Here is a 19,642-nt window from a genome sequence, read left to right as displayed (position 1 = left end):
CAATGTGGTGGCAGTATTTAGTGCAATTGCCAAACCCAACTCAGAATGAAACAATGTAGATGCAGTATTCAGTACGCTTGCTCAACACAACAACAGAATGAAACAATGTGGTGGCAGTACCCAGATGGAACTAGGACCTTAATCAAGGTAGGGAGAATTATGAACAGTTCTAAATACTGATCCCTTTTGACCCCTCATCTTCAAGTTGTCTTGTTAATTTAGCTTTACACATAATAATGGCATGCTGTTTTGGTATTACAGCTGATACATTCACCTTCTATAACCTCTGTGTACAGAGCTCTGTTGTGAAAAATACTTTCTGTGGTATAAAATCGATTCAAAAAAATAAACGTTGATTATGTTACTTTGCAAAAAGTGAACAAGCACACTCAACTGAGTCATGCTAGCACTACACGACAGGGAATTAGGTTGCCACGGCAAGGACGAGCTGCTATTTTCCTCTGTCCATGTGTAGAACTTTGTCGAGTGAAAGGTGACTGATAACAGACAATATTTTTTTTGCTTTAAATTGAAAAACACAAGGGAGGGCCTCAGCAGGCATGACAACTATTCATGCTAATAGGTGTGAAAATGAGACAAAGTCACCTTGAAATATTTCCCCTGGGCTGGCGACTTTGCGCATGTGACAGTGAGTCACGATGGAGGTTTCAGATGTTATCTTCAGTTTTACATTCCAACCTTGCTCTCCATCACATGGCTTGCTGTGCTTTGCATTGGCTGATGAATGATGCCTCTCGAGATATTAGCAGCACCTGTCAGTCATCTTGGAAGTAAGACACACACCAGTGAAGTTCAGCAATTACGAGACAAAGCATGTTAGTTCCTTTCATTCGCCACTTTAGTATTGGGTGTTGCCATGATGTCTAATGATGATGATCATCACGGAGCTTGAGAAATGGTCAATTAGGCTGCATTGGAATGCTTGAAGTCATATTAAAAAAACAACAACCCTTGGTTAAAATCTTGGTTCATGCACAGTGTTACGTGGGAGTTGCGTAGATGGCATCTTCGTGACCTCAAACAAACCTCTGACACTTCAGCTTATAGACCCCCTAAACTGATGTTTTTAACTTTTATTGAGCTATAGCGCATATTCTCTTGAATAGCAAAAATCTGTCTAAAATTGATCAACAAGTTATTTTTTTAACCCCAAAGACTCTCGGGGGGGAAAAAATCAAATCAAATACACTAAGGTGAACCGTCAATAAGTGTTTTCCACAAAAACAGGGTTTGAATATGGAGGAAAAAAAATGAAAAGAACATTTTGCAAAAAATCATTGAATAAACACCGAACCACGAGTATGCAGGAGTGCAAAGTATATGAAATCAATCTTCCAAGTTGAACTGCTAAATTGAAATTCCATTCATCTGTTCCAGCCTCCAAAAGCCACTTTAATAATGAAAAATAGCACAGAACAGTATAAAAACATAAGAGGTTATAAAAGGACAAATTACAGAGTGTCCCAAAAGTCACTAGCCACTTGATTTTTGAAACTTTCTTTTCAGGGTTCATTGGGACAGCTTTGGCCTTGCCATTGTTTGCTCGCCCATAGACATTGGATCAATATTTTAAACATTTCTTGCTCTGTTGGTCAATCGATTCCATAAACATGATGCATAACTGCACTTCATATTGTGTGGATTGGTTTACAGTTTTATTTAAATGGCGTTGTCAGTTGAGAGTTTACTTATTTATTTAGTATTTACTTATTGATTTATTGTTATACTTATTTCTTGCCATCACATGCTTGACAAATAGACAATTTTTATAATAGACTAAATTTAAAACAAACTACATTTCAAAAACAAAACAGAATGAACGCTATATGAGAAGTCCAAAATGACTGATAGCAACAGGCTTTCCATTGTCTGGTTTGTCAAGAAAAAAAAATCCAGTTCTGAGAAAAAATGTATGTTGTGCAATGAGGTGGAGCAGTGTGACAGCCATGAAAATGTTAAAACTGCAACTGAACTCCAGTTGTGGACAAAAATGTCATTCCGAGATCAACGGGTGATATGCTCACCAAAAGTACAAATCTACAAATGGCCTCACGTTTGTCTGAATGAAACGACATACCAGATTAAATTGATCGTGCGTTGTGTATTTTAGGGGGAGTGGCCTAGTGCGGGACAACAGAAACATGGCCGGTTAATCTCTGGATGGAAGTTTTAGTTTGCTGTCGCTGCTGATGAGTGACTCATTTTCATATTCCATCCGTTCATTACCCGAAGCGCTTACCCGCACGAGGGCCACGGGGCATGTTGGAGCCTATCTGACCATCTTCGGGCAGGTTACACCCTAAAACTGGTTGCCGGCCAATCACAGGGCACACATAGTTGTAATAATTACCGGTACAGTACCCAATGTGAGTAGTATATGACTCAGGTACTCGAGTGTTGTCTGTCAACCCAAAAAGATTCGGGTTTCGATCCTCAGCCGTTGTAACCATGTCTAAGTGTCCTTGAGCAAGATAACGAACCCACAGTTGCTCCTGCCGCCACATCATCAGTTGGCGAATGAGGAGACGGCATTAAGCGCTTATCTTGAAGGTAGAAAAGCACTCGATCCAAGTGCAAGTCCATTTACAAGTTCCAGGAAACATTAAAAGTGGTTTTCTTTCTTTCTTTCTTTCTTTAGAAATGGTGTAGTTTGTTTAGAAATAAAAATGCACCATCAAAACAATTTGGTGCAATAAATTCAATCTATCATAATCTCAGTTGTTTTTTTTTATACGTTTTTAACTTCTAACTACTCAGCAACCATGCAGCTTCAGTGTTATCATATTTTATTTTAATAATTTTTAAAAACATTTTCAAACGCACGAAAACACAAGACAGTTACGTCATTGCCTCTACAGTTTCAGCACAAGACAACAGCAACTGGTTGACCCTGACATGGCTTTTCTTGATCGGTTGATTCTAAAAAAAAACAGCAACAACAACAACAATAAATACTTCTAGATGGGCGGAGGTCACAGAACAATTGTGCTTGACCTTAAAGGTTCCCTCTGAAAATTAATGCAAATGAGTTGGCATTATTTCACAACCATGTGACACCTGAAATGTAATTGAAGCGGATTTACATGGGACAGGCGATGAGAGCCAATCTCTTTTTCGTTAATGGACGCTACACCTTCCATTTGTTTTCAAACCTAGCTTGTAGCAGACGTGTGCACGTTTTCAGCATGACATTTTTGATCCACTGGTGAAAAGGACACTTTGATTCGCTCCTCTTTCATCCATAACTGTTTCAAACAACAAAATGTATGCAGGAAAAGTGGTTGAGATTGCACGACTGTCTGTGTCTTATGTGTTGTGTTGTATTATTTTGTCATTTTATGTTAACTGTTCTTTTGATGGCAGCGCGGGCACCCGCAGCGGCTCCTCTTGTTGTCTGGTTGAGAGGGAAGAAATTTCATCTGTGCTGTTATGTTGCACATACAGCGCATTTGACAATAAAGTTGTACTTGACTTGATATGTTTCGGATGCAGAAATTTTGCATCTCAAGCCAAAATGCAAATCCCACGGCCATACGTCATTACGTGATTGGGTTGATTAAAATGAAGGCATTGAGGCACTCATGTTTTGTTTTGGGGGTTTTTTTGTTTTGTTTTTTTCGGGTGTCCTGACAAGAGTGACTAAGCAAGTTGAAATTTGCAAAGGAACGTAGCAGTCAGATGCCAGAGATAGGAGAGCGTCATGTGGATGTCTCTGAACTCACCGAGGATGATGTGACACGGCGATAACCTCAGTCAGGATCAGAACAGGAGATTTTCATTATGTCACATGGTCTCTCTCACACACACACACAGACACACACACGTTTGTCAGGACAAAACACAGGTGACCCTCCTACTGTTATTGTTATTCTTTCTCCCTGCTAAACTATTAGGAAAATGCCATTGCGACACATCATTTTTTGCACTTGTGTATAAATATATATTTTATAAATGTGTATGTGAATTTTTAACCACTTTGAAAAGATCACATTTAGAATATGTCTATTTTGTTAGGACCAACCATTATTTCCACTTCAGACTCTAAAAATAACATCAAGTGGAAGAGTGGCTATTACATAAAGAAAAAAAGTCCTAAAAAAAAAATCAAGAAAAGTTATTGTCCAGAAGTGTTTGGACAGTACATTTTTATGATTTTTTGTATTTAAAATACAAGAAATCACATGTGATTGAAGTGCAGACTCACAACTTTTATTGAAGTGGTTTTAGATTAATTATTTTCTGCCGCAAAAATGTGTTTTTTTTTTTTTTTTTATCAAGAAAATCATTCTGCAAATGTACGACATATTCTTCACTGGACAGAGCGTTCACAATCATTTGACAACTGCAACAGACAAGTGAATGGTTTGTGTCCTGAATACCTGAAACAAATGTCAATTGAATACAAGCCCGATAGGGCTCTGAGATCTGCAGACTTGAGTCAATAAGTGCAGCCCAGAAGACAAAGTAAACATGGTGAAGCTGCATGGAGATGTTGTGCCGCACTGAAATGGGATAGGCTGCCAACAGAAGTGATGTTGGCAATTTTGCAACGTTGCCACACTGCCAAGTTGGGAGCTGTGTGAAAGGAAATTGTATGCTTCCAAAACTACAAAGTATAACCTGCCAAAAGCTGCTGGTCTCAGAATGATACGTCTCAAACGAAATTGCAATGTTTCGGTACACAGTGTGCATGTCATGGTGGGCTGTTCACGAAGTCTATGTGGAAGTGCTTGAACATGTCAATCAACATCTTTCCACTATGGATGTCATGACAGTGCTTTTGTGTCCTTTGGTTCATTGTGTCCCGTCAGTCGTATGATCTTGTGTTGTGATTCAAAGGCTTGCGTGCTGATGTGGGAGATACTGACAAAACATTTTCAAACATATACAGTAGTTGATCCCAGAACACTGATCTGCCGTATGATGTACCTTGCAGTGAGTCCCCGACAACTGCGATTGAAGCCTGATATGCGGTATAGATGTGCTCAAATTTCAATTTCACTTTTGCCATAATATTGGATAAAAATTCAAAATCAGTTAAAATCTTGCCGTCCTAAAACTTATTAACATTCTTAACACTCAAGGAAGCAGAAACACATCGTACAATAACGTGTAGTTACGTTCACATTCAAAAGTCTGCATCGCAGCACATCAGAAGGCTATTTACATTTTGTGATTTTTATGAAAGGTGGTCTTATGAAATGGTTTATTTTATCCAGACAATTTACAGTGACTTCGTACTCCACTCTCACAGACATTGTAGTCTGTAGTCTTGTAGTGCGGGTTGAAGTAAATAAACAGGAATAGGGCCACCTGAGTTCAGGGTTAGAATCGACAGCGGAGCAGATGCAGCTGGTGTCAATGATGAAAAAAAAATTGCACAACCACTTGACAGGAGGCCAAAAAGTTAAAAAAAAAAACTAAATTATATGACAGACATGGTGATGGATGACTGACAACGGTCGCACCCTCTTCAACGCAGCAAGTTTTACATTAAGTGTTTACACGAAGGAGATGTCGCCGCCAAGCCGGTTGTGCTCCCATTGTAGTTATTGTGCAGGATTAAGGCAACATAAATAGACATTTAAAAAAAAAACTAAACAAAAAAAAAACAACAATGTCCATAAAACCCTGGGGAAGTTTGAGTCTATGCCATTTGCTTGTGTGACTATCAGCAGGATTGGTTCAAAAGCTACACATCTGAGATCATTGAAACTTTGTGGAGGTGCGAGGAATACATTTTTGGAATGTACAAGGGAGTGCCTTGAGATACAAGCATCCAGACCTATGAGGCTTTCAAGATATGAGATGTCTTTAGGCTAGTTTTTGTTTTTTGCTTTGACTTGCGAACACAGATGTTCGATATGAACACTGCACAGTAGCAGTGAGCTGATCTCAACTAACTTCACAAGCAGCAGTTTGTCAAAAACGGACTCTCATTATGTACTACACATTATGATTTGTGCTCTGTTGAATTTGTGATTGAAGTTATTTATATTGACTGAGGGATTTTTTTTTTTTTTTTTTTTTTTTTTACTGACAATGACATTTTATGCTAGCGTGGCAGTTCTTGATATATATTACTTGTTTTTATTTATTTAGTCAATACTTCAACCCTGCGATTGGCTGGCAACCAGTTCAGGGTGTCAAAGACAGCTCAACGACAGCTGAGATAGGCTCCGGCATGCCCTTTGACCCTTGTCAGGATAAGCGGATCAGAAAATGGATGGATGGATGCAGACTTCAACCATCACTAAAATCACACTCAATTGGCTGATTTTAGCTACTCTGGTGTTTATGTTGGTACTTCTAAATCACAGAGTCAAAGTCAATAAGAGAAAGTTATTTTCACAGCAACTCAGATGAAGACTTGAATGTTTTCATTCCTTTTGGGATGAAATATGTCGTGACATTTTAAATCTCTTCGTCACTGAAATACGAGAGGGATTAAGCTTCGGTACGGCACCCGCACAGGTGGACAAAGAGTGGAACGTTCATGTTATTTCAGAGCACGAGCAATATTCCTTCAGAACTTGTAAGGCACTGAGTTTTAGAGGGTGGAGGTGGTGTCACACAGTGGTCTGCGCCACTGTTTTCACAGCAAGGTGGGAAAGGTTGCTGTGACGTGTGCACGACAAGCAAACACAAACATCGCCATGATCGCGAGACTTGTTGGTGACACACGTTTGCCGTCAAAAAGACAAAACCCCCCACCAAAAAAACCCCATATCAGCTCAAATGTTGGTTTAGTCTCCAAAAATATATGAAATGGTATTTTCCCCTAGTTTGATTTTATTTTTTTGTGGGAAGGAGTCACGGGTTGTCAAAAGAACACCACCTCTCATTAAGGTTAGTGGAAACATACCGACATGTCACCACACCTCGAGAAAACGTGTTTAACTTGGCACAACAATTGCATATTTAAACTTTGTTTTACAGCGTGACTTTGGAATCAAATACAAATGGCGATGCTTTAATATACTACTTACCATGCAGGGTTTATTCCCTCAACCTGAAGATATTATGACACAGGAATTCTGATCATCTTTGGATTTCCCTCTCTCAGCACGGCGGAGTCAACATGCTCATTGTCATAAGATCTCATTTAGTCAAGTCAAGTCAACAGTATTTATAGAGCACTTTCAAACAGCCATCGCTGCATACAAAGTGCTGTACATGGAGCAATTTAACATGCACAATAAACAGTAAGACAAATCGGTAATAAAGGCGGTAGAAAGCACCAAACAGTAAAACCAAGAACAAATCTAAGTCACGCTGAGTCGAATGCCAAAGAATACAAGTGAGTTTTGAGGAGGCTTGCCGAATGTTCAGTGGGAGGTCATTCCAGAGAGAGGGACCAGCAACAGAAAAGTCTCGATCCCCTCTGAGCCTCAGTTTAGTTCTTGGTACTTCTAATAAAGTCTGGTCCACAGACCTGAGGCGCCGGGCAGGTGTGTAGGGGCGGATGAGCTCAGAGAGGTAAGGTGGCGCGAGATTATTCAGAGATTTGAAAACAAATAAGAGGATCTTGAAAATAACTCTAAAATGAATGGGGAGCCAGTGAAGGGATGCCAGAGGAGGAGTTATGTGCTCCCTCTTACGAGTACCAGTCAAGAGGCGAGCGGCGGCATTCTGGACCAGCTGAAGGCGCTTAATGGAGGACTGGCTGACTCCAAAGTAAAGGGCATTGCAGTAATCGAGCCGGGATGTGACAAAGGCATGAATTACCGTCTCAAAGTGTTCATGTGAGAGGAGAGGTTTTATTTTGGCCAGCTGTCTAAGGTGAAAGAAGCTGGATTTAACAACGGCACCAATTTGCCGATCGAGTTTGAAATCACTGTCCAGTTTAAGGCCCAAGTTTGAGACTGTTGACTTAAGATAAGGAGACAGGGGGCCCAAGTCTACAGGATGGAATGTACAAGGGCCACTGGGACCAAACAATATCACCTCTGTCTTCTTTTCATTGAATCTCAAGAAATTTTGTGCCATCCAGGTTTTGATTTCTTCCAGACAGGATAGGAGTGGCCTTAATGAGAAGGCGTCTTTCTTGCTCAGTGGGACATAGATCTGGCAGTCATCTGCATAGCAGTGGAAGGGAATACCATGTTTCCTTAAGATGGAACCCAATGGGAGCAGATACAGCGAGAACAGCATTTAGCATTAAAAACACTTTCCAATTTTGAATCAAAAATTATGTCATAGCAAATTACTTTTTTTCTTTTATCAAACAAATCTCAAAACCAAAAAAACCCCATTAACAAGGCGAACGCAGGACACAATCCATGTGGCACATGACTAAAAAGTAGTTCTGACAGAAGTGGCTCAATTTCTGAAAATAACATTTTTTGTGCAAACAAAGTCTCGTAATATACAGCTGAGAAATAAAGAGGCGACTTTTCATGGAGCAAAAAAATAACATGAATCGTTAAACAGTAGAGCGGGTGAAAGCGTCTGCTCTGTTATGACATCTAATTAGCCTTCAAGTCTCAGTCAGGTACGGAAGAATAAATTTGTTGTCAAAATATGCCACTCACTTTCTTTTGTCACTGTTGTCACACAGGATTCCTCCATCCATCCATTTTCTAATCGCGGGCGTGCTGGAGCCTATTCCAACCATCTTCGGGCAGTAGGCACGGCACACCCTGAACTGGTTGACAGACAATCAGAGGGCACAAATAAATTAACAACCATTGACGCTCACAATCACACTTAGGGACAATTTTGAGTGTTCAATTAACCTACGGTGCGTCTTGTTGGGATGTGGGAGGAAATCGGAATACTCCTGGGAAAACCCTCGCCGACAGGGCGAGAAGATGTCGTTGAACCTTGAATGAAAACAAAGCCCATCAGGAAAAATATTTGCTGCGAAATGTAAACCTAAGCTCTGGAAATCAAGAGTCACCATAATATACTCTTAATGGGCAATACAGTGATCCCTCGCTACTTTGCGGTTTAACGCGGGTCAGTGCATCGCGGATTTTTTCAAACATATTAATTTTTTTTAACATACACATGGAGTACAGTACTGTATATGTGGCTCTATGTGACTCGCTGTTGTTTTGCAGCTTCTCGCGGACCGTTTGCGGACTTTAAAAAAACAACAAAAACTGTTTATGTTAATTGGACGCTACTTCGCGGATTTTCGTTTATCGCGGGTGATTAAAAAAAAGTGCGATAAACGAGGGACTACTAACAGATCAAGGGGGAAAAAAACAAAACGCCTTGCGATCTTTCGTTTGAAATATTCAGGCAGGTGTGATAGCAATCCCTGCAGATGTCCGATGACTTTATCCAAAATAATTATTAGTCATGAACTTCAAACAAAATGTCTGATGACTTTCCAAAAGCTATTAAACTAGAATGGCTTGGCTTTCCTACATAGAATGTCCAAAGGGCAGCCAACTGGCTGGATTAGTTTCACCATTGATCTGCAAAGGCGTAAACAACACAACTCAGCAATGACCCTTCGCATGCGAATGTGAAGAAAAGAATGTTTGGTGGAGGACAAGTAAACGTGTTTGTATATTTTAATGTACGTGCTTTCTGCGCTTTTACACTGTGGCTATGACATGCTATGTTTTCAGCTCTGCTTTCTATCTGAAAAGCCCATCCAGGGACAAGGGTTGCGAATTAGCTCAATGCTCAATACTCGGCATGCATCTTCACTTCTTAGTTGAGTGAGTTATTGAGCAAGTGTCCTGTGGGCAAGCTCTTTATGCATCTGGGACAGCAGAGCGAGTGAAAGTGTCTGATTTGTTACGACGTCTAATTAGGGCCTTCAAATCTCAGGCAGGGACAGGAAGAACAAATTTGTTGTCAAATTATGCCACTCACTTTCTTTGGTCACTGTTGTCACACAGAATTCATCCATCCGTCCATTTTCTAATCGCAGGTGTGGTGGAGCCTATTCCAACCATCTTTGGGCAGTCGGCAGGGTACACCCTGAATTGGTTGCCAGCCAATCGCAGGTCACACATAAATTAACAACCATCGACGGTCACAATCACACTTAGGGACAATTTTGAGTGTTCAATTAAAAACGAGAAGTACCACAGCCAAATGGCTTGGCTGGCCTACGTAGAATGCCCAAAGGGCAGCCAACTCATCATGCAATTGAGGTCAACTCTGGTGTGAACAAAACAACTCAGCAATGACCCTTTGCATGCGAATGTGAAGAAAAGAATGTTTGGTGGGGTTTCGGGTGCTTCAACGACATGAACAGAATTTAAATACTAACATTACCAACAAGTTTGCACACAAGACAGGACAACACTTTTTGTACTGACGCAAGTACTAATACGATGATGAGAAGACTTGCAGAATAGCTTTTATTGTCATTGCAGTGCACAAGACTGGACTGCTGCTCCTTTGCGTGATACAAAAATAAAGAAAACATAACAATAATATGAAAAGGAAAACAATGAAATCGTGTGCAAACTGCAGTCAAACATCATTTAGAATGATAATTTAAAAAATGAATCAAATTAAACACAATTAAGTCCAGAGCAATCAAGTGGTGCTCTTGTAAACAATTCTGATACTCTTGTGACCAATCTTGAGTTAAATTGCACGTGTAAATATGAGGGGGAAAAAATTGCACTTGTAACAATGATTAACTCATTCACTCCCAAATACGTTTTTAAACGTCTTTTCAGACTTGGTCCAGAATTGGCTGGTACTGAATGAGTTAAAGGTCATATAAATAACACGTGAATATGAACCAAAGGTGAGAAACCCCGTCAAGCTGAAGAAGACATCTCATCAGGTCCTTTTGGCCAAATGGGACTCCGTAGGCCGTTGACGGGTCAGACGGCCAAGCGGAAAGCAACTTTGGTGGTCGTTGAGGCAAAGACCCGGGAGAATGTTGTTGAGAAGTTTGGTGAGGCCACGCGGAACGAATTCCGGATAGCTTTGAGGGAATTCTAGTCCAGCGTATCTCAGGAGGTGGGAAGGTGTGCACCATCAACATTGTGTATGTGGATATGGGGAGTGGTTGACCTGGATTAGAGACATTTGGACCATGTGAGGCTGTCCTGAGGGGACCCCCTTCTGAAACTTTGCATGGACGTTGGGGAAAGTGCATCTGGATCAGCAGGCCCACGGTGGTGGTCTTCTTTTTACCAGAGGTCGATTCAGGGGTGCTGGAGAGGAGGCTCCGTCAAAAGGTCGAATCTCACATTCAGATAGAGCACTGTGGTTTTCGTGCCATGGAAAAGTGGAATCCGCTCTACACCAGGGTCCTCGAGGGTGTGTGGGAGTTCGGCCAACCAGTCGGCAAGTGTTTTATGGACTTGAAGAAAGCCATGTCCCTCAAGGAGTTCTGGGGGGAGGAGGGGATACTTCACGGTATGGGATACCGAACCCTTTGATATGGGCTGTTCAGCCCTGATCTGACCAGTGTCAGAACTTGATCCACATTATCACCGTGATCTTGTCATTGGGCGGTGGGGGTGGAGAGACAGGGCGTCCTCAGCCGAGTGTGAAGCAGCTGGGTTGAGAATCTGCACCTTCAAATATGCATCTCCAATCCATGATTCTGTCGGCCTTTTGGCAGCCTCCCTGACCAGTTTTATTCCCATCTTTTCATCAATTTTGAAGGGGGCCATCCATATTTTCTCCACTTGATGTGATCAGTGGTAGACTTCATGCCATGGAAATTCATTTGTACCCTTCTCCTGATTGACACCTTTGAAAAATGACATCCCTCAGAGGCTGTTGAAAGCTCTCTGCAGACCATGGCTTGTGATGCAAAATGAAAGAGAAAAGCCTACAAGAACATCTGAACTCTTTAGGTGGTGGCGGTGGGGGTGGGGTGGTAATCATAGGCTCTTTAAAATGTGACATGAGTGTTAATGCTCATTTAAAATGAGTTAGAATGTGATTGGAATTCTGAACAAACACATCCCGAGATATCGGCCGGTGTGCACACTTGCAACAGGTTTAGCTCGTTTGTTTATTTGAGCTGTACAGTTATGAGGTCATGAACTGGTTGATTTTTATTTATTATTGTTTACCTTGTTCAGATTTACATCACAAAAGTCTGGCATATTACTTTCTGGCTATCTGTTTTTTTTTATTGCTTTTATTGTTTTTCATACTCAGGCTTTTACATTTTTTGTGCACTTTTTTGTAAACTGTAGAAAAAAACGTTTTTTCATGGTTTTCCATTTTTGAGGGGGCATTTCTCCCTAATATGAAGAAAAATCAGTCGTCATCATCATCCATCCATCCATTTTCCGATCCCCTTTATCCTCACAAGGGTCGCGGGGGGGGGGGGGGGCTATCCCAGCCGTCTTCGGGGAGTAGGCGGGGGAAACCCTGAATCGGTTGCCAGCCAATCGCTGGGCACACAGAGAGGAACAATTATTTGCACACTCACACCTAGGGACAATTTAGAGTGTGCAATCAGCCTGCCATACATGTTTTTGGAATGTGGGAGGAAACCAGGGTACCCAGAGAACACCCACGCAGGCCCAGGTAGAACATGCAAACTCCACACAGGGAGGCCGAAGCTGGAATTGAACTCGGTACCTCTGCACTGTGAAGTCAACGCGCTCACCACTGGACCGCCGGGCCGCCGTCATCATCATCTGATCAGTAATTCTACATTTGTAACTGTGTAAACATGACCATGTTCAAGTATTAATCACTTTTGTGTTATTTGTAGATATAGTTTCAGGGCTGATGCTGTCTGTTTTGTTTGTTTTTTTTTTTAATTCAGACACACAAGCAAATAAGGTTTGTATTATGTCTTATTCTTCAAGATGTCAATTAGATCCGCCCTAAGTGTTTGAAAAGATGGTCTATTTTTGGGTTCATGCTGCCAGCAGCTGCTCATAAGCGTGGACACTTCCGGCGGGCAGTCGTGTGGAGCCGGCATACGATAGCCTGAAACAAATTGGTACGCACACTGGTTAAAATGTGCATTAACATTACATTTTTTTTTATTGATGAAATCACTGAAAATCATTTTCAGGTATTGACTACAGCACTTGTGTCTTTACCTTTCTCCACTTGCTCTCTGGCCTGCTGGTTGCTCATGCTGGTGTAAGGGATCATTCCCATGGAGAAAACCTCCCACAGCAGCACACCAAAGCTCCAGACGTCACTCTCGGTGGTATAACGACCTGCAAAATAAGCGGTAGGGGGCAGTGTTGACAAAGGAAAGTTTCTGGGCAAAACAACATCAGAGAGAGGCGTTCTGACTGATAACAATAACAATAACAATATAATTATAATTTAAATATTGAGTGAGTAGGGGGTCTATCGGAGGCTTATCCTTTCATTTAAACCTTTACTTATAACCAGGAATGACTTTGGTCACAATGAATCATTATTTTTATCGAACCATCTGACTCAACTGATCGTAATGTTCAAAAGTACTACCTCCGTCATTACGGCTAATACCCTATTGCGTCTTTTTTTTTTTGCGTCTGTAAACATAGAGCTGTTGTGACTTGCGAAAAGGCTCCAGTCTTGTCTCATCTGCATAAGATTTTTCTTTCCTATCAATGTCATTTATTTCAGTGACACCACATCATTTTAAGTGGCCCGCGAAAGCAAATCAAAGATGACAACTTCCACAATGCTCGCTAAAATCTGTACCAGAAATTCAAATTTTCATATGTAATAAATCTGTGACATATTGTAAGCATTTTCTTGTTACCAAAGCTCTCATTACAGTTACTTAAACAATCGTTGAATAAAACGTTAGTCTTCTTTATATAGTTTCAGTTATCATGGCCCTCCAAGTGAAACGGCAATTATCATGTGTCCCGAGGCAAAAATGAGTTTGACACCCCTGGTCTATGCCTTGCACTAAGAAAAGAACGCAGTATTAAGAATGAAACATGGAGGAGGTTCGGTAATGTTCTGGGGCTGCTTTAAAAGGAAAACAAAAATACAAGAATGGCTAAGAACCAAACATTGGACTACTTTGAACAGCCCTGATGTGAACCATGCTATTTCACATCTGTGGAAGGAGCTGAAACATGCAATCTGGAAAAGGCACCCTTCAAACATGAAACAGCTGGCGCAGTGGTTGCCTCAAAAGGTTGTACAACCAAAAACTAAAATAAGAGCAATCGCGGGCCCAGCAGGCATGATGTATAAGCCTAAATTAATTCGAAAATCTATTTCTGAATCACAGTTTGTTAGGGGAATCTATGAGCAAAATTGTATCATGTTTAAAGTTTCATTTAATTTGGGCACATCGAAGCGTTTGGGTGCGTATCCAGCACCCCCAAATGCCTGCACACAAAGGCATCTGGCCAGGGGACTGTTGAAGTCCACAATTAGCACGTCAATACAGGTGGACAACCACAGGGGAGAAGGCGACACTCGGTCACAAAAGGGGAATGAATAATTCGGGAACAGCGGTTGAGCAACAAAAGACGAGTTGAGAACACCCGTCGCGCCCAGACGACATTGACCATCCGCAAAGTCTACAACATGCTAATTCGATGTAGACCAGCCAGAAAAGGCGCCAATGTACTGGTGGTTCAAGTTGGAAAAACAGGTAACCAATCACTACCGAGGAGCCGGACCGGGGTGCGGCATGCAAACATCGGGGGCAGTGTTTTTCTTGTATTTTGCATATGTTACAATAAAATGTCGAACTCGCGGTGGCGGGACTGAGAGTGTGATCGCGGAGCAACTAACCATCGTTCGCTCTCTGAGATCCGCTCCCGCCGATATTGAAGACAATTTTCCTGTGTGCCGAGTCATTTCTTTAACTTTGTCCGAGAAAACCTCTGACACAGTTTGTCTACTTGAGGATGAATGCGGAAATCTTCTTGTGTGTGTGTTTGCAGACGTGTAATACCGTAGTTCAGTGCTTCGGGAGCCGTCCATTTGATTGGAATCTGTCTGAGACTGCCCTCCGCTGAATAGACGCCATCATCCTGCTGCCGCGACATCCCAAAATCACTGATCTTGATGACGCGCTGCTCCGTCACTAGACAGTTTCGGGCTGCCAGATCTCTGGAAACAGACAAGACAGATGCGAGCTGCTGTATACACACAAGATGAGGGCCAAACACAAAACGGGAAGGATTCAGATGGAGAGCAGGTGCTTGTGTTATACCGTATCACACATAGCACATGCGAGGCACTTTGACCTTACCAGCTGCCTCCTTTGATGTGCCACACAGTCCACCTCACACTCCTCTCATTAGCGGTTTCAACATTTGCAACACACACCATTTTTCATATTTCTATCAATTTTGATATGCTCTTTGTCTCACAGACACGCCTTTTGACTGCTGACAAATGGATAAATTGCCACTGTGCTGCTTATATCCAGTTACATATGATTTAACATACTTGCTGTGGCTCTTAGTGGCACTTTCCAAACCACTCAACCAAATTCAATTTGATCCCCAACAAGACTGAATTATTCAGAACGTTTTTAAATGCAGCGCTGATCATTATTAACACTCCAGAGCTTGAGCTTGTCCTTGAGTCGTACCCATAAATTTGTACAAGTAAACTGTGAATGTTGTAGAGCAAACATACACAAGTTGAGAAAACTGTTGGTGCCCCTCTGTTCAGGAAATAAAAACACACAGTGGTCACAGAAATAACTTGAATCTGACTAAAGTAATGATACTTTTAAAAAAAACAACCTGAAAATACATTGACATGTTCAACCAAGGTATCTGCTCTAATTAGCATCGCAAGAGTCTTCAAACTTGTCAGTCAGTCGTCCTATTTAAAGGGTGGCAAATAGTCACTGTGCTGTTTGGAGAAATTATGTGTACCACATTAAACATAGACTAGAGGAAGTGAAAGCGAGTCGAAAGAAAATTATAGACAAGAACATTTTAAGGGGAAAGGCTACAGTAGTTTCTGTATTCTATTTCTACCATTAAGAAATAATAAAAATTGTTTTGGTGCATCTTTTTATATCGACATCGCTTGATTTTGTCTGTACAGTGTTTTAGTTTTTTTTGTTTTTGTTTTTTAACTCTGTTGCCATGTAACCAAACTATGCCTAAAAAACTACATAGAATACAAGTATTACCTGTGAATGCACTTCCTTCTCTCCAGGTACTCCATGCCGGCCGCGACATTTTCTGTCATTCTGATTAGCATCTTGTGGGACAGACTCGGACCGTCCAGACGCAAGAAGGACAGGAAATCTCCACCTTTTCAAATGTGGACACATACTATATCAGTTCAATTACAAAGAAACAAAGTGGGGAAACAGTAAAGATGAAATAAACAAGCCAGGCACAGCGTACTAATATTTGATATCAATTTTTCTCTTACTATTATGCATTTTAACTTTCATGACCATGAGAAATTAATTTTTATCATTTTTAAGCAATTTTGGAGGGGCGGGGGGTTGTCGGGTTTTACAGTGTACAGGCAAGTCCAAATTTGGAGTAGCACATCTATGTAGTCAGCAAGTTGTGCCACAACATGCGCGGTAGCACTGAGCTCAATATGATGCACTGGTAGATTATTATTATATTTAAGAGCAAGAAGAAGAGGCCTAGATTTTTGACACACCTTTGACAAGCTCCATTACGATATAGATGGGATGTTTCTGAGTGCACACACCGATCAGTTTCACAATGTTGGGATGGTCGTACTGCTTCAGGATCCTGCACGACACAGCAACAGGATGATATAAGGTGGCTGTTGGGGGATTGGGTGTATGTGATGTGCATGTGAGCATGTGGTCATAACTAACCTGGCCTCCATCAGGAATTTATTCTTGTGTTCCGGTGCCAGGTTCTCTTTACAAGTCTTCACTGCCACAAGGGTGTTATCGCAGCACAGAGTCCCTCTGTACACCTCCCCAAAGTTACCCTGTGTGGTCCAAAAAAACGCATTTAAACGGCTCCCGTTCAAATAGAAGTCTCATGAGTGTGAATTATTTTGCGACACGCAACCTTGTGCAACACTGGTTGCATTTGATGAAGCAATTAATCAGTGTGTTGGTTGTAGATGAGCAAGTGGACCACTTAGCCACCAAGTACACAGCTGCTTCGACTCTCTATAGATTTAATTAAGACGCACGCTTTAAAAAAAAGTGATAGATGATAAATGCGTTTAGTTTTTTTTACACAATGGAAGAAGTCAAATGCGCTCAAATATAGTAATAGTGGATACTATGTTAAGCTTCCATATATAAGCTAATCAGGATTTACCCTGAACCGGTTGCCAGCCAATCGCAGGGCACACACAGACAAACAACCATCCGCGCTCACACTAACACCTAGGGACAGTTTGGAGTGTTCCATTAACCTGTCATGCACATTTTTAGAATGTGACAGGAAACCGGAGTACCCGGAGGAAACCCACGCAGGCATGGAAAGAACATGCAAACCCTACACAGGAAGGTTGGAATTGAACCCTGGCCTATGCGAGGCGGACTTGCTGGACCACCGGGCCCAAGAGAGGGGACATACTTTTCTTTCACATCCTGCACTGCCTAACAGTTTGAATTAATAGAAATACATGTCATTTAAAGTCCAAGATTTGCAAGTCATCATTTTGATAGAAATCAAGTGCTGCTTACTGATACTACTTTTTGGTGAGAAATCGTTCACATTCTAAGTGTCTTCATGCAGATCAACATTACTCATGAATAATAATCACAAATAATTAATGGTAGTTTGAGCAAATACTTTGTTTCAGAAGTGTGTATAAAAGTGGCATTAATGAATACCCAAGAAGTACCTCTCAATTTAAAAACGGTTGGCAACTCTTGTTCTAAATTGGTGCGAAAATGTGTGTGATTGTTTTTTGTTTGGTTGTTTGTTTTGAGGGGGGCAGTCCAGGCCAGGATATACCCTACGTCTCACCAAAAATGTGGATTAGACTTCACTCATGCAAGACCCACAACAAGGTAGTCGGGAGACAATGGATGGATGGATGGGTGACTGATCTAAAGTTTTGATTAAAAAAAATATTTAAATCTTACCCACCCGCCCGATGATGTTTCCTAATATAACACCGTCATGTTCCAGGACCCATTTGTCCTATCCAAGGAGAAAAAGCAAGACAGTCGTTTAGCAGTGAGTGGGTCCTATTTTATCCGAATGGACGAGTTAAGTGAGTGATCGCATGGAGGAAACGGAGCAAATGATGCGCTACCTTGAGAACAGGTTTCCTCAGCTCTATATCACACTTGCGAGTGATATGTTGTCGGGAGGAGAGCATATGATGGATCATATGAGGGATGCTGCTGAAGCTCTCCCCATCCAGGCGGTACTCATTCTCCATCGCATCCACAAAAGCATTCGCAAAGGTGATAAAACAGACAAAAGATACTTTGGGAGTGAAATTGCAAAAATGTTGCAGAGTGTGAAGGGAGCTTCGCTTACGTTTAGGCTCTGAATGAGGAAATGCTTGCAGGAGCCATCCCAGTGGACAGAGAGCACATAACCTTGTTTTTCTTGACTCTTCCTCACCAAGAAATCTCCATCACACTGCAGCAGCTGCTGAACCTCTGGCCTCGGAACAGCTCCGTGGTACCAGTCCTGCTGGTCCAGAGGACGATCCACCTCCTGTAGCTGGAACACAGAGGAGAAGAGAAAATTGGAAACAGCTGGCATGATTTTGAGGAAAATGAATGGAGATGCTTGGCAAGGGAAGCTGTCATGTTTGGCTCTGCCAAGCACGTTTTTGGTAGTGTTTGTTACCTCTGCCAAGTGAGAAAGGGTGAGAGGTATTGTTTTGTTTTGATTTGTTTTTCCCTGGATGTGTAAGGGGATCATATTCAGTTATGATGGGAATCCAGTCAAAGAAATGCTGGCTGTTCTTGCTATGCACAATTTGGCCACTTAGGGGCAGTGTGGTGTCATGCATGCATAGATGTACACTTAAATTAAGATTTTAAAAAAAGTAGAAAAGCGTTTTGAGTTTCATTATTGTGACTCAGGTTTCACTGATTCAGAACAATCTTTGAGTATTGTTACATCACCTGTCTGATTGTGTTACCACAGCTTTGTGTGGGAACATTTGTTATTTGAAGTACTATCACTTTCACAACTCGATGCTAATTTCCTATTTGCATATCAATGGTATTTTGACTAGATCGTTAGCATTAGCACCCACAAAGTACTGTATGTCGCTTATTTAAATAAGCAATGTGTGTCATTCTTTTTGTTGTGTGTTTAGTTTTACAGCTAACAACAGTTCTTGTGGTGTCTCAAATTTACAAGACATTTATCTTCACTTTACAGGCACTTAGTTTTTTTTTTTTTTTTATCGATTAATGCATAAATCTGAATGACAGTAGTCAAGCATATACAGAAGGTGGCGTTCAATTAAAATGTGCAGTTTGGTGCTGATCCAAATTGAGATTGATCAGCCTTGGCACAGCACAGTGCCATTTTTGGTTAAAATAAAATAAAAAAAACCTGAAAATGTATCACAAGGAGCAGTTATGCTCTGCGCAAGAGCAAATGAGCACAAATTTAGAATTTAACGTAACATAGCTAAAGAGTGGTTTTCATACTTTTCCTAGGCCATGCGACACTACAAAAATGAATGCCCTACACCCAAAAAATTCAGCATAAAAAACAAAATGACCATTAGTATGACTTTTTTTTAAGTTTATGTTCAGTACAACATGGCTTTTTGTTTGGTAGAATCCTTAAAAGTC

At 41.2% G+C, this 19,642-nt stretch overlaps 1 protein-coding gene and 1 long non-coding RNA gene across 3 annotated transcripts in view; one reads left to right on the top strand and one right to left on the bottom strand.

Moving 5' to 3' along the window:
• LOC147207639 (uncharacterized) lies at positions 1-15,927 on the top strand. The gene is made up of 2 exons (XR_015100450.1): positions 1-147; positions 14,835-15,927. It is a non-coding gene; the product is annotated as an uncharacterized LOC147207639 (long non-coding RNA).
• fes (FES proto-oncogene, tyrosine kinase) overlaps positions 10,331-19,642 on the bottom strand; it is a 21,817-nt gene continuing 12,505 nt past the window's right edge. The window contains exons 10-19 of one of the 2 annotated variants that reach the window (XR_015100449.1): positions 18,360-18,548; positions 18,130-18,252; positions 17,961-18,014; positions 16,721-16,839; positions 16,537-16,631; positions 16,046-16,169; positions 14,846-15,003; positions 13,026-13,148; positions 12,441-12,909; positions 10,331-12,362 (exon numbers count right to left, since the gene is read on the bottom strand). Coding sequence is in view for 1 of the 2 variants with exons in the window: in XM_086107046.1 (XP_085963172.1) it covers positions 12,767-12,909; positions 13,026-13,148; positions 14,846-15,003; positions 16,046-16,169; positions 16,537-16,631; positions 16,721-16,839; positions 17,961-18,014; positions 18,130-18,252; positions 18,360-18,548 (1,128 nt within the window). In the remaining variant the exon portion in view is untranslated. Of the gene's footprint in view, positions 12,910-13,025; positions 13,149-14,845; positions 15,004-16,045; positions 16,170-16,536; positions 16,632-16,720; positions 16,840-17,960; positions 18,015-18,129; positions 18,253-18,359; positions 18,549-19,642 lie in introns of both variants that reach the window. The other variant, XM_086107046.1, reaches the window with a different exon arrangement.

Source organism: Hippocampus guttulatus, chromosome 3, assembly GCF_054856545.1.
Source record: "Hippocampus guttulatus isolate MCC_2025c chromosome 3, RoL_Hgut_1.0, whole genome shotgun sequence".
Taxonomy (NCBI): Eukaryota; Metazoa; Chordata; class Actinopteri; order Syngnathiformes; family Syngnathidae; genus Hippocampus; species Hippocampus guttulatus.
The sequence above is the reverse complement of the archived record's forward strand: the minus strand, read 5'-3'. Positions and strand labels throughout refer to the sequence as shown.